The sequence below is a fragment of the Bos grunniens genome, chromosome 7, assembly GCF_055505025.1.
Source record: "Bos grunniens cultivar Pamir isolate PY7600 chromosome 7, Bosgru_T2T1.0, whole genome shotgun sequence".
In the NCBI taxonomy this organism is placed as follows: Eukaryota; Metazoa; Chordata; class Mammalia; order Artiodactyla; family Bovidae; genus Bos; species Bos grunniens.
Genome location: NC_141171.1, coordinates 22561844 through 22576340, shown reverse-complemented (window position 1 = coordinate 22576340; position 14497 = coordinate 22561844). Strand labels below are relative to the sequence as shown.

At 40.4% G+C, this 14497-nt stretch overlaps 1 protein-coding gene across 10 annotated transcripts in view; it reads right to left on the bottom strand.

Annotated features, from left to right (window-relative positions):
- Window positions 1-2158: 2158 nt before the first annotated feature.
- The window catches only part of ACSL6 (acyl-CoA synthetase long chain family member 6), a 63273-nt gene continuing 50934 nt past the window's right edge, over window positions 2159-14497 (bottom strand). For all 10 annotated transcript variants that reach the window (XM_086410421.1, XM_086410426.1, XM_086410423.1 and 7 more), the window contains 4 exons: window positions 12825-12968; window positions 11458-11559; window positions 10475-10546; window positions 2159-2626 (listed from right to left, as the gene is read on the bottom strand). In XM_086410421.1, the coding sequence (XP_086266547.1) occupies window positions 2489-2626; window positions 10475-10546; window positions 11458-11559; window positions 12825-12968 (456 nt within the window). In that variant the 3' untranslated portion in view covers window positions 2159-2488. The remainder of the gene's footprint in view (window positions 2627-10474; window positions 10547-11457; window positions 11560-12824; window positions 12969-14497) is intronic.

The window sequence follows — 14497 nt, the reverse complement described above, 5'->3', positions numbered from 1 at the left end:
ATATTCTACTTTATATCTTTATAAACAATATCAGTTTGTAAAATGTGAGAATTACCAACAAATTTGAATGAGAAACAGAATAAAGGCCAAACATTTAAAAACATGTTTATGCTTAAGTAATTGACTGCTGTTATACTTCGGATTTAAATTGGATTGATGTCCACTATGAATGTAAATATCTTAAGTACATAGCCTTTTTCTATTTTTGGTTAAAGAGAAATACCAACTTTTTCCCCTCAAAATAAAGTTGGAAAATCTGAGGCAAGAAGGATTTTCTTTCGTTAACACATACTGTTTCATTTCTATTTTATTAAAAAATTCAGTAGTTAAACAGAGGAAAAAATAAATGTACATGCAATATATTTAAGGCCTGCTGTTTACTTTTCTCAGCACATCTGCAAGAACCTGTTTATATGCCCAAGTGTGACGGTTTTCATGAGGATTAGGAAGGCTAAATAGAAACTTAAGATCTTTAAAGTGAGGAAAAGAAATCTTAAGTTACCCATAATCAATTATCTCTATTACTAGGTAAAAGTGGAATCAAAATAAAATCAAAATTATTTGCTTAAAATTACACTGTTTAAAATCCTTTGTAAACAAAGATAAACATGAAATTTAGTTGAGTGGAAGGACAAAGGGAAACAGCTTCATTTTCTTCAAGACCTGAAGCTACTCGCCTTTAAGATAGTATGAATATCCAATAGCAATTTTATAGCAATGAATATCCAGGTAGCAATTTTCTTTTAATTAGTCAAATATATATTAAATATAAAAAATTAATGTTATGTAGATGTGGCCTTGGACATTTTTAGTATTTGTTTGTTTAGAAATGCCTTTAAAGTTAGTGTGCATAGAATAATGTGCATAGAACTGGGTTATTTACCATAAGTCAAATCTTAAGTGTGAGCAGTGGGACTGCAGAGAGAGTCCAGTAAAGGAATATGTAGAAGACTGGATAAATACATGAAACAAAACTGGGGTTGGTCCACTATTGCTAAGACTGAAATGTATCATCTCTGGTGCAGATTCATCTAGTAAGCCTGTGTGATTATGCAGTTTCTAACCCACAGCCTTATTGACAGTATGGATTTGCTCCCGGTGAAAGGAGCTTCTGGACTGTGACCACTGCCCCTGTCTATTTTCAGATCCTGGCTCTACAGATTAAAACACTTTAAAAACACTTTCCTAGGGACAGTTTCTTCTTCAGATGCAGTCTGTAGCTTGGGACTTAATTGCTGTTCATGCTGGGCTTTAACTATATGACATTGTTGGCACCCAGGTACAAGAAGTGTTTAAGCACATAATACAAGAGAGGAGGTTTTCATGGGTATTTAGAAGCATTTAGAGATTCTATGCATGAAATTATTCCCCAAGGAGACAGTTATCTATGATGGACTTAAGTAGTTTTCTAGGGGTATTTTGAAGAGGTTCTTCAAACTTACGTTGTTGAAAATTTATTTTATTTGGAGATGACATTCCCCTCCTCCCTACATCCTGCCTTGACAGTCTTATTGGAAGAAAGAGCAACTGTTCAGAATTATTGCCACATGTTTCCCAGGCCTGGCATAGACATGTTGAAAATGGAAGACTGGAAGAACCCAGCAAGGAAATTTGGTATATTAATCGCTGCCCACCGTGCGAAATAATTCTGGGTTTCTTATCCCAAGTCTTCCCTAAAGCTCCATCCAATGTAGAGTCAACAGACATCTTTCATAATACATGTGGTAAGACATCCATGAATATACACATACTATCCTTGAAACAGTTGTATATTACACTACTTCTGGGTAGTTCCTAATATTTTAATAAGCTTAATAAATAAGGAAATGGATTGAAAAGTCTTTGTAAAATGTTATGTAAATATAACATTTAAGAATGTCTGAATTTGCATTCATCATAAATAAAAGTAAAAATTGGACAGAAAACGTTTTCAAACCAATAAGGATTATTATGTTTAAAGAATCTGAAGTTATGTAGCTATAAAGTTATGTAGAAGTTATGTATCATGTCTGTTTCAGCAAGATTCTGTATTAGTTTTCATTTAAGTCTAATTTAATTGTGATTTTGTCCATCAGTTATCGAATAAGGCAGTCCACCTTGCCTCAGTATTTGCCATACCTGTTTACTATTTCAAAAATAATTAAGTACAATGTATCAGTTATGTTTTTCTTTTATATTTAATAGAAGTTCTGTGAACATTGAGAATATATTACTTTTAGTGGTACACAGTTCTTAAGAAAAGTCGATTTTTTTACAATGCCACTTGTGATATTTTTAGCAGCTTGCTACAATATCATTGTAATAAAAATAAAGTGTACTCAGTGATGAGAGAGAAAATATTGTTAAAGACCTCTAGAGACAGGAAAAGGCTCAGTCATAAGGTCACGTGCTTTTCATTTTCAGCTGCATCATTCTGACTTGTTACTTTCAAGAACAACTATAATATTGCTACATTGTCCATTATACCGAGAAGAACTTTCCTTGAACTTCACATGGAGGTTGAGTAAAGCTCTTCTATTTGTTTTTTGAAGTACTCTCTCAGCTCAGGTCTCTTAGCCTTTAGGGTCGGTGTCAGCAAGCCATTTTGAACTGAGAACATATCAGAGTGGATGTGAATGGCTTTAACCTAAAAACCAAACGCAGAATACATCTTTATCAGGAGTATAACACAACATTCATAGCATACATGGTAGAAGTAGACAGGCATGTGGGAATAGAAATACTGACATAAAAACAGGCCTATTTAAAAAGTCAGAGTTACTGTAACAGCCTGTCAGCTTATTTGATATATCTGAAAGCCACCTCATCCCCTTCTTACTCCCCAATTTAGCCAGTCAACAGAAATGAATGAGGTCCTCACTCTGTGCCAGGCACCGAGGGCACAAAGAGGAATCACGAGTGCCCTTACCCTTGGGGAGTGCATGCTGGCATCCAGCAGAGCAGGCACAGTGGGCAATTATTAGAGAGAATGGAATACTCAGGAGGAAGGGCACCTAACTCAGGGAAGCCTTCCCAAATTAGGGGAGTGTTAAAGGACAAGCAGGAGTTAACCAGCTAAGGAGAGGCGGGTGAAGGGCATGCTGGGCAGAGGCAACCCCATGAACACAGCCACAGGAGTGAGAAATGGCAGAGTGTGAAAAAGGAAATCCAAGTGGTTTCTTTTGTCGTTTCGTGAAATAGGAGGCCAAGGAGGTAACGGATGAAGCTGAATTGGTGGACAGGGCAGTTTTAGAGGAAGATAGTAGGAAGACACTGAAGATTTTTATACAGGGCAGTAACACAGCTGAATACACATTTTATAAAGTTCTTTCCAAGAGAAACGTGAACATGGTTTTTAAGAATGTTAAGACTAGAAGCAGCAAAACCAATCAGAAGGATCTGACCAGTCCATAGGAGAGCAGAAAAGGGGCTACGCTTAGAGTGGTGGCAGAGACAGGGTCAAGTAAGCAGTTCTAAGAGAGATTCAGAGAGAAATGAGATGAAATAAGGAAGAGGCAGTTTTGAGGACTCCTAGGCTTCCAGCTTGGAGGGCTGCATGGAAGAGATGCCATTCACAGGAGGAATATAAAATCTAGGTGGGACATGATGAGTAAATGTTAAAAAAAAAAAAAAGTTCTGCTGGAAAATTTTATAGTATTATTGGAAGGAGGAATGGAGAGATCAGGTTTAGTGTTCATGGTGCTTATTTCCATGAGGCAGATCCCAAGCCTCCTCATACAAAGTCTCTTTGCAATGCTGAATGGGGGGCCAGAGAGATAGATCAACTATTCTGGGAAGGGCTGGGCAGGCTCCTCTCATGTGGATTCCAGCTGAAAGGGTCACTGTCAATTCCACGAGAACTTTTGTCATCTGGGCTTGAGCTGAATCCTGGAAGGACAGTCTCTCCAAAAACTTGTATCCTGACTGACAGTTGGGTCTACCTTCAGTTATTTTGTTGAGATAACAGATCCATATTATTAAAGAGCAAAGGAATCACTATATAAAGACTTAAAAAATTAAATGTGCTGAATACACATATACTTTCACTTGCTGTTTCACTGAACTGATCATTTATTGAGCAACTACTATGTGTCAGGTATGGTGTAAGGCACCAGGGATACAAAGAACAAGACACAGTCTCTGCCCACATGGGCTTACAATCTAGTGAGAGATGCTGCCATGTGAATATTACTACTACAGGGAAAGCAGTGGTCCATTGCTTTGCTAGCATCATTCCCCATCTTCCATGCTAATAAAACCAGGTTTTGTTTGAGGCCAAAATGGTCTATATGTAAACTATGACAATCCTATTCCCTATTTCCAAGCCTCCCTTGAGACTAAGCGGGTAATCATCAGATCCATTTTTGGCTACTGAGAAGGGAAAGTTTTTGCTTTCCGCATGAAAGTTTCAGATATACCTATTTCTACCCACTCCCCCTTTTTCCTTCCTTGAATATGGACTGTGTCCAAAGCCATAGCAGCCACCTTGTGACCATAAGGTGATACGCCAACATACCCAGAATGGAGAGTGGGAAGAAAGACCTAGGGCTTTGAAGACCTGTACCTGCCTTGGACATCTTATCTTTGGACTTCTTATGTGAGAAAACCACAAAAATACACCCTATGTATGTAACATACTGAGGGTTTTCTTTTAGAGCTGAATGCATCTGACATAGCACCTAACCCTACCCGGGTCAGGATTCACTGCAAAGGGATGCTTGAGTAAAACTCTGAAGGATAAGCAGGCTTTGGCCAGATAAAGATAGCAAGGGGAAGGGAGAGGCTGCTCTATGGCTCCAGTAATGGGGGCATGGGTTACAGAAGCCAGGAGAATAAAAGTGCAAGGTCCCTGTGGCACATGCTACTGCCACAGGAGAACCGTTACTTAAAATCCATGGATACAATCAGGAAATGACTTATTTAAAAAAACAAAACAAAATACTCTCACACCCATTAGGATGGCTATTATCCAAAAAAGAGAAAATAACAAGTGTTGGTGAGGATATAGAGAAATGGAATCCTTGTGCGCTGTTGGTAGGAATATAAAATAGTGCAGCCACTATGGAAAACAGTATGGCAGTTCCTCCAAAAATTAAAAACGGAATTACGACCCAGCATTTGGAGTGTGTGTGTGTATCCAAAAGAACTGAACGCAGGATCTTGAAGAGATATTTGTACATCCATGTTCACAGCAGCATTATTCACAACAGCTGCAATGGAGAAGCAACCCAAATGTCCACTGACAGATGAATGGATAAGCAAAATGTGGCAGAGATATGCAGTGACATTTAATTCATAAAGGAAGGAAATTCTGACACATGCCACAACATGGATGAATTTGAGGGCATTGTGCTAAGTGAAATAAGCCAGTCACGAAAAGATAAGACACCTAGAGTAGTCAAAGTCACAGAGACAGAAAGTAAAACGGTGGTTTCCAGAGACTGGGAGTAAGGAAGGAATTAAGTTACTGTTCAATGGGTACAGAGTTTCATTCTACAAGATGAAAAGAGTTACAGAGATGGGTGGTGATAATGGTTGTACATTATGAATGTACTAATGCCACTGAACTACACATTTAAAAATGGTTAAGATGGGAAACTTTATGTTATGCATATTTAACAACCAAAAAAACTCAGGGAAAAAAATCAATGCATGCAAATAGTCACAAAAAATTCAACATGTCAAGGATTGTTTTCAAAATCTCTGATGCCAATTGTCTAGTGTTCTGGCAGGTGGATACTGTGATATGACAAAGAATTCTTGGCCCAGAAAATTCTCCATTGCATTCACTGATTTTTCAGATCAAAGACTCAATGTTCAAAGAAGACCCCTAAAACAGCTATACTTTCTACTTCTTAAAAAGCTTTCAAGAAAAATTCTAACAAATTCTGGCATTTTTTAAATGCATGCTTGTAATTTTAAAATGTGATGATTTTTAAATGAACACAACATTAACAAATGAGATTCACCTTTGCCTCTTAGAAATTTGTTCAAATGAAGGATTCACTTTTGCTATAGAAAGAATAGCATTTTAAGGGAACCATGTGTGGTGAGAAGGGGAGGACAGGACTACACTAAAACTAAAGCTAGCATTACATGTAGCAGCTTCAACTTTACTTCACATATCTGAAGGATTTCTACTTGGATATCCAATATACATACGTGGAAATCTGAGGCACCTGCCCAAAAAAGAGGTATTATCTAATGTTTCAAAATTTGTAAAGGTCCTTGTAATAAGTGTTTTGTTTGAAAATTCCCTCAGTGATCTTGATATTCAAAGAAGCAAGTAAGTAAGTTGGTTGCTGGAGTTGGTAAGGAATAGGGCTGGCAGTTTTTGTACCCTCTGGAATATACTTTTTTCCTAACTTGCTTCTATCAAACACAAATCATCCTAGGGGATCCAAAAGTCACTGGAAACAGGTCCCAAGGGAGATGTTTTTGGCCCATAGTACACTGAGAACCAGGGGTTCCGCAGTGGCCACTGCTGATGGGTGCGTGGAGGTGGACGTGGGCATAAAGGTGGGGTGCTGACAGGCAGGGGTGGGATGGAGTTGGGGAGAAGCAGAGGTGCATGAAGGTGGGGTGTGGGAGGGATAAGTGAGGGGGTTGGGTTGAAAGTGGGGGTAGAAGATAGGCTCTGGCTCAAGCCCTAGATCTACTAGAGCAGCTCTGCTCTTATGTCTGGTACATGTTATCTAAGTTCGGCTACTTAAGTTTGGAAATCACCATTTGATAACAAGACTAGTTAGCATGAAGAAAAGATGAACAAAATCCAAATAAAACTTAATCCAAGATACAGCGGTTTAACTTTGTAACTCATGTTTACTGTTATGAAATGGAAACTGAAAAAGTGGCAGAGCTAACATCCTTAGCTCCTTCTGATAGAAATGGTATCACGGGAAGGCTTCTGACAAGTGTCAACAGCACACCCACCTTCTTCTGTAAGTGAAAATAATAATATATTTAAAAGGAGATGCCAATGCCAAAATATACATTTCTACAGTGTCTCTGCAGCCTGGGTTTCAGCTTATGCGCCTTCCTAACAGCATGTGGAGAACGTGTGTAACTGAGACAAGAGTCTACGTTCACCACAGGGACCTGGGTGAACCCCTCTGAAAATCCAGCAGCGATAAGCAGAAGCTTCAGACAGTACAGTACGGGGAAGATGACTCTCACAGGGAGAGCTACCGGTGCTATTATGCTATTAAGAGGGTAAGTAGAATGTAAAAGAAACATTATGATCTTAGGAAGAAAGAACTGCATCAGCTGGTAGATTCTGCGTATCTGTCAAACCAGCTACCTGCAGCAAGCCTAAGGCGCTGCCCGGGGCATCTGCAGTTTAGTGTGGCTCTCTACAACACAGTCTCTTCCTGAGGAGAGGAAATGAATACAGTCTTGCAGGAAGCCAAGCAATGTGGCACTCAGCGCGCCTTTCAGCCACTTAACAAACAGATCAAAGTGGCACTGCTGCCAGTCCCTGCTCCAGTCTGACCTACGGCCCTGGGTCTATTTAAATCCTGCCATGAAAATACCTGCACAAATTGCTCCAGTAGCTAAAAATCTAATCAGTAATTGGGAAAAAATGAGTCAAAATAGTTCTTTAGCTAACACTGACCTTAACTGTGGGTCGCCAACCTAGTTTTTTATTTTTCCCCAGAAAAAAAAAATTTCTCAAAACTTGCCAATGTTCATTTTTTATAATTACATATTTTCTAATAAAACCAAATTGTTGAATTGTGGCTGGGAAAATAAAGGGATAAATCTTTATTCTCCCATTATGCCTAACACAACATAAAATGTGTTTTCCAGTTTGCAATAAACAAAGTTTTTGTTGTGGAAAGAAGGAAGGAGATACTTGATGTTAGCTCCCTTTTTGAAACTATACGGTTATCAGTGATTTCTTTTTTTTTTTTTTAATTTAAAGACACTGTAACATTTAAATTTTATATTGGAATATAACGTTTCACAAGTGTCAATTTATGCCAACTCACTAAAGCATAGAAATTTTCATAATCCTGAAAAATCATTCAATAGAATTACTCAGTGAAACACTTTAACACACAATATTGCCTGTAGATAATAAATACAAAATAAATAATTTAGGACAGGAGAAATTTTTTAAAATTTAATTAATTAGGGAAATGCTCAATTAATTTCTGATTTAAAGGCAAACTGATTAAGTATTCATTTCAATGACAGAAAATACAGTAAAAGATATTTAGCAAGGGCTCTGCAGTCAGGATTTGAAAGATCTATTAAGTTTCAAAGTTCACTTTGTATTTATATGCCTATACAAACTAATAAGCCATATAAGTGTCAAGAAAATGGTTAAATAATGGTTAAGTATGCTCAAATACTTCCCAAGAACCTATATGTTTTAATTATTGATACAGTTATTTTAAATGCTTCCTTTCTACTCATTAAGAAATATCTCCCAAAGATCTCCATAAATTAATGATGGTTGGCCTAGTTCTAGGAATTGTTTCTGAAAATTAAATTACATTAAATTTTCATCTAATTCAAAGTTTAATTCAGATCAATCCTGCCCAGTAAGTCTCAACTCCTAATGTTTCTGTTGAATGATTTAAGCCTTGGGCTTGGGTATGTATTTGGGGTGGAGGCAGCAGGGGAGGGTGCTGTTAAAAAATTAGCAAAAGCCTTAATTGATCATTCTTTTATGAGGAAAGGGAAAAGGACTAGCTGACAATAGATTATGGCTTAACTGGAATAATTTATGTCAAGCTTTAGAATACAACTAGGAGCATACCCTTCTCAGGCACGAAGCCTGGTTTTTGCTCGCCTGTGGTCAGCTGAGGGTACACGCTGGCTGTGGTGGGGAGGATGCCACAGACAAACTAAGAGGAGAATGAGAACAGAGAAAATGGAGAGGTAACAAACAGCCCTGGCAATGAAACTCAGGCCTTTGGGATGCCACATGACTTCTCTGTATTTGAGGTTACCATGGCAAGGGCAGATTAATAGAGCAGAAACTCTGCTTAAGGCATATGGAAAGTTAAGAATATGCCCACTCTCAGTAAAAGCTCTAATTTGAGCAATGGTTAACACTGGAAAAGGTTCTTTAAACATAACCTTAAGAGTGGTAGTCTTTTCCAGGAAAGAGAATCAGTTACAATTCTCCATGTACCCTGAGGCAGGTCACACAGCCCACATCCAGCAGGGGGCGTGCAAGCCTTGGGAATCACAAGGATATCTGTAGGATCCCAGTGCATCCCCAGCGCCCTTACCGCCAGCCATTCAGGTAACAGAGGCCCAGACGCACCAGGTCTCCAACCACTCTGTGGCCCCTGCTCTACGTACAGGATCATGTCTGTAGTCACACAGCTTCCCTTGATGGAGAAGCAATGAAGTCAGTTCTAGCAAATTTAAAAATTTAAATAATTATCATGCCAGAACTGACTTTGCATTCAGAAAGATATATGTGACTTCCCTGAATGCCTTAGATTTTATAATTTTTTAAAATAAGGATCTATTTATCCAGGTCTTATCTGCCCAAAAACATGCTGACAGATGCAGGCAAAGCAGTGTTTCTCAACCTAGATTAATGTAAAGATCTATTTCAAAAGAAAAACATTTCTCTCAAACCCTGAAACTGTGTTTACTTAAGAAATTAAAGTCTTAATCTGTGGAACTGTTTTCTAATTGCCAAATAATTGCTGTAAGAATTTTAGCAATATATTTAAAACTGGTTTAAAAATGGTTTTGGGTTAACATCAAAATGAACATATAAAATTAAAAAATTCTCATAAACCCTACAGACTCTGTTGGAGAAACATTTTATGAAAAACAATTATATTAAATGCATACTGGGGAATTTCTTAAAATCCATATTAATATTTTTCTGTTTAAAGAATTGTGCTTTTGAATTTTTGACTACAGAGGATTACACATGGTATGTGTAAGAAGGACCAAGTATGCTCATGAATTCAGTTACAAAAAAGAGGCCCAACCTTGCAAAGTCAAAAAGTCTTAAGAGGTTTGCTGTGTCCACTCCCAGCACACTCTTTGTTTCCTCCTCTTTGTAAAGAGCACACTGGGCTGACAGATCCCTGGCCCCAGAAGGGCAATCTTTTCCATGTCCCAGCAAGTAAGATCACCGGCTGCAGCCAAGAAGACAGTCCCCATAAAAATAAAAATGAGACAGGGCTCTGCTGCTTTTGAGTACTGCACACAGCTCAGAGACACACCATGTAGACACGCTCTACCGGTGACAGCTAGGAACATATTTCAGCTTTATGAACATTTGTTATTATGAGGACAATGAGTGCAGTCTCACTTAGCAGACAACCTCTTTTAGTTAGATTGCAGGTTGCTGCAAAGTCAGCTTGGAACAGGCTTTCGGAGGTCTGCTGGTACATAGCCTGCCTGCAGGGCACAGTGTGGAGGATAGGGAATCTAGGTTAGGGTCACCGTCGGTTGCTTTAATTTCCATCCCTACGTAAAGGGCGGTAACAAGTATGGAAAAGGTAACAGTTACCTGTTCAAAAGAGTGGAGTCCACTTTCTTGTCCTAACCTCACCATATCTTCTAAAATGGCTTTCTTCAGCTCCTGAATCAAACCATATAGGTAAAATTACAAGGCAAAATCACATTTCAAAATGGAGATAGAAGAATCAGTGAGTTTTGAGCAAAGTACAACTAGTAACCATACCAACACGTGCCCCCACCGTTTGAACCCCCAGCTGTGGCTGACACTCCCTGGCAGCAAGCCAATCACCACCTCTCATCTGGTAAGTAAGTGCTGGCAAGGCCTAAGGAGCGCCTGAGAGCAGGCTAAGGGACTACTCAGCTTTTCTAAAAATCAGCCCTCTGGTCAGCCTGCTGAGTCCCTGGTGCCTTGTCACCCCCAGAAGAGCCCAGGGCCTGGTGGGAGCTCTAGAGTTCACACTGCTAAGAAACAGATCGTGTGACTGAAGGGCTAATAACAAGTCAGGGCACAGAGATCCTCTTCCACAGAACCACACATGTGCCAGGAGGTTTCTGGAAGGTGTGAGCAGCTAATGCTCTCAGCAGGAAGAACTGTGTTGCTTTTACAATTCTATGACTGTCTCTCTAAGCCCAGTAGACACAAAATCTACCTCCCATCAGGAAAGAACAGGGCTGTCAGAAGGCCTACGCTCACATCTGACACTGCTGTTAACCAGCTGTGTGGCTCTGGGCAAGCCCCCTCACTCCCTGGACTCTGCTGCAAGCTGCAAAACAGGGCTGGACATGCTTTCTGTGATGTCTCCTGGATGGAAAATTCAAACGTTTATCAAGTATTCTAAGAGGAATTAAGGTTCTTCTACAACAATAACAAAAGACAAACCTCTGATTTAGGACTCCCACCACTTATAAAATGAACTTGGAAATTTCCCTACTGGCTCAAATTTCACTTGGGCTACTGTTTTTGTGTTCTCTCATTATGCAGTATGTTAGAAGGTCCGGCAGGCTTTGAGGAAACAGCCCCCAGGTACAGACCTTATTTGTGCAGAGCTCTGCATACGTCCCTTCAATTCCTCTCTTCTGGGCCCAAGAGGGCATGACTTCTGCGTCGGGCACGACAATGCCCACCAAAAAGGCCTGTGATCCCACCAGAGGAAAACATAGTTATGACAAAAGTTTTTAAAGTGGTTATTTGTGGTCCACCATTAAAACTTATCTTGGTATTCTCAGACTCTACTCTTTTCTAAAAATATGTAAATGCTTATGAAACATTTCCACTAACATATCACACATTCTTGACAGAAATATTCTTGAATATCTCTGATATATTTCCCTAACTTTGTAAAAGATTGATTAATAAAAAATAAGCTTAAAGGAGATTAAAAATCAGTAAGGTTAGTCCTGTATGTACCTTTAATTCTCATGACAAATTTAAATGAGACCATCTTTAGGATACTAATCAACCAACTCTACATCAAAAACACATACATTTCTAAGTATTTCCAGACCATTTTGAAACTGATTCATTAATATGCTCCTCATTCATCAAGAACACAATTTTAATTTTTAAAGTATTTTCTTAAAAAAATAATAGTCTTTAACTACATAAATCTAATGACAGCCCATGGGCTTCCCAGGGGACACAGTGTCAAAGAATCTGCCTGCCAGTGCAGGAGATGCAAGAGACTCAGGTTCGATCCCTGGGTTGGGAAGATCCCCTGGAGTAGGAAATGGCAACCCACTCCAGTATTTTTGCCTGGGAAATCCCATGGACAGAGGAGCCTTGGAGGGTTACAGTCCACGGGGTTGTAAAGAGTCAGACACAACTAAGCAACTGAGCATGCAATGATAGCAGAGAATATATTCACAGTAATCCTTCTACTTCAGATCTAAATGATACTGAAAAGTAGAATAAATAGAAATTCTCTCCAAATAATTTAATCCTAAACTGTATTAGTATACTAGCTTAATACATTAAGTATTAAGCTTAATACATTGTACATTATAATCAGTACAATTACTTGCAATATTGCACCTATTTATCTGTAAAGTTCACTTACATATTTTAAAACCAAAACAGCAGAAACCCTGAATCTTGCTTCACCATATTACCTCAGAATTCCTCTTGGAAGTAGATGAAGCATAAGTTAAAAGTAGTGGGAATGTACATTACTACTACTTCAAGCAACTTATTTACCTTAATTGCAAATTTATCAAACTATAAGCAATCAAGATTTCTCCCTTAGATAAACATTTTCTCTCCTGATCTTATATGCCAGATAATACCAGTGTCGGAAATGAATGGTCATCATTTTAAATCAAATACCAGATACTTAGGAAATCATTCCCCAAATTCTCATCAGGCCCGGCACATGTGGGAAGGCGGGAGCCTGGGGACTCACCTTTAAGCTGTCCCCGTGGACATAGACTTGGGCAACAGGCTCACTCCGGATGTAGATATTCTCAATCATCTCGGGCGCAACATATTCTCCCTGAGCAAGTTTAAATATATGCTTCTTCCGATCAATAATTTTAAGAGTACCAGTCTGTGGAGTTGGATAAGCAGCTTCATAAAAAGATGGCATTCCCAAGCTTGAGCCCCTCACTTATTCGTGCCATAGCCCCTCAACCCCCGCCCTGTCCCAGCCTGCATGCCCCACTGGATCTGCTCGTGCACCCAACGTCTCTGCCCTCACAAAGTCACCATGTGGCCAGAGAGGGACAGTGTGTACACAAGTGGGCAGCTCTCAAGCTCTGCTGGGCCGAGTGCCCACTGTCCTCTCCGCTCAGCATGTGCCTCATTCCCCCTCCCAGCCCTGCCAGCCAGGTGCCCAGCAACAGGTGCCCTCCTCCTCAGAAGGCTCCCCACCTTCCCATTGGGGCTCCTCTCACCAAGGCCCTCACTCCAGCTGTCCCTTTTCTCATCTGCATCTTCAGATTCGCCCCGTGAACCACGCTTAGGCCACCACTCCCAAAGGATGGACTCTCCATCCATCAGCACACAGCACAGCTCTGGTGGAGGCCCCCAGATGGCAGGAGGGGCCCTCTCTCTCCAAGATTTCTGCGGCAGGCAGGCCACCCCTGGGCAGTGAGTGCTTGAGCCCCTGGCTTCCAGGACCCCCACCCACTTCCCTGACTCCCTTACATCTCTTTGAATTTCCGAGGTGAATAGGTTGGTCTCTCTCCTTTGGCTCAACCCTTGAATGCAGCCATGTCCCCACTTCCACTGACAACGTCCCTTGAGGTGACTATCATTTATCTCCTCAGTGGCCACTCCTGCATCTGTCTGAGCTTCCTGCCAGAGCTCTTCACTGAGTTCTAGCCTCAGAACCTCACTATCCTCAAAAGACTAAACAAACAAACAAACAAACAAAAAACCAGGCTGTTTGCCCTGCACAATGCAGTGTGCCCTAAAGGATGACCCTCCTCAAGCCTGCTCCATTCCCCAAGCCCCAAACCTAGAGATGGCCTTGCCACTGCACTCTCCTGGGACTTCCAGTAGTCAGGCTCACCCGTCCTCGCATAAGTCCTCCTTACAGTCGACTCTTCCTCCCATCAAAACCACTTCCTTATCTAACGTGTGCACACACTCTGGCCCCACTCTATGTGTTCAATTATCAGAACCACAGTAATCTCACCAGAAGAGAAAAACAAGCAGGCCTTGTTTTGCTCAAAATCCAGCCTGGACATCAAGCACTTCCACCACACTGGCTTCTTTGGGCCTCGTGGCACCCTGTGAGTTGGGTGTCATCACCTCCATTTCACAAACGGTGAAGGTGAGGATTAGAGGGGTCAGTCAACTCCTCCAAAGCCATGTAGGTAGGAGGTGAGAGAACCAGGACTTACACCAGGTCTTTCTGGATCAGAAACTTAGAACTTTTTCCCTGACCTATCTAACACTATTCCAACATAATAATAATTTAAAAAATTGACTCCCACAGACTGTCTGCCTACTGTGTTGGGCTGTGAGTTCTTGCATGGATCAATTTACTTGCTTCTCACAACACCCTGCAAGGTGGGTGGTTTCATCTGAGTTTTAGGGCATCCGTGGCAGGTGCGGTTTTGTGGGACTTTC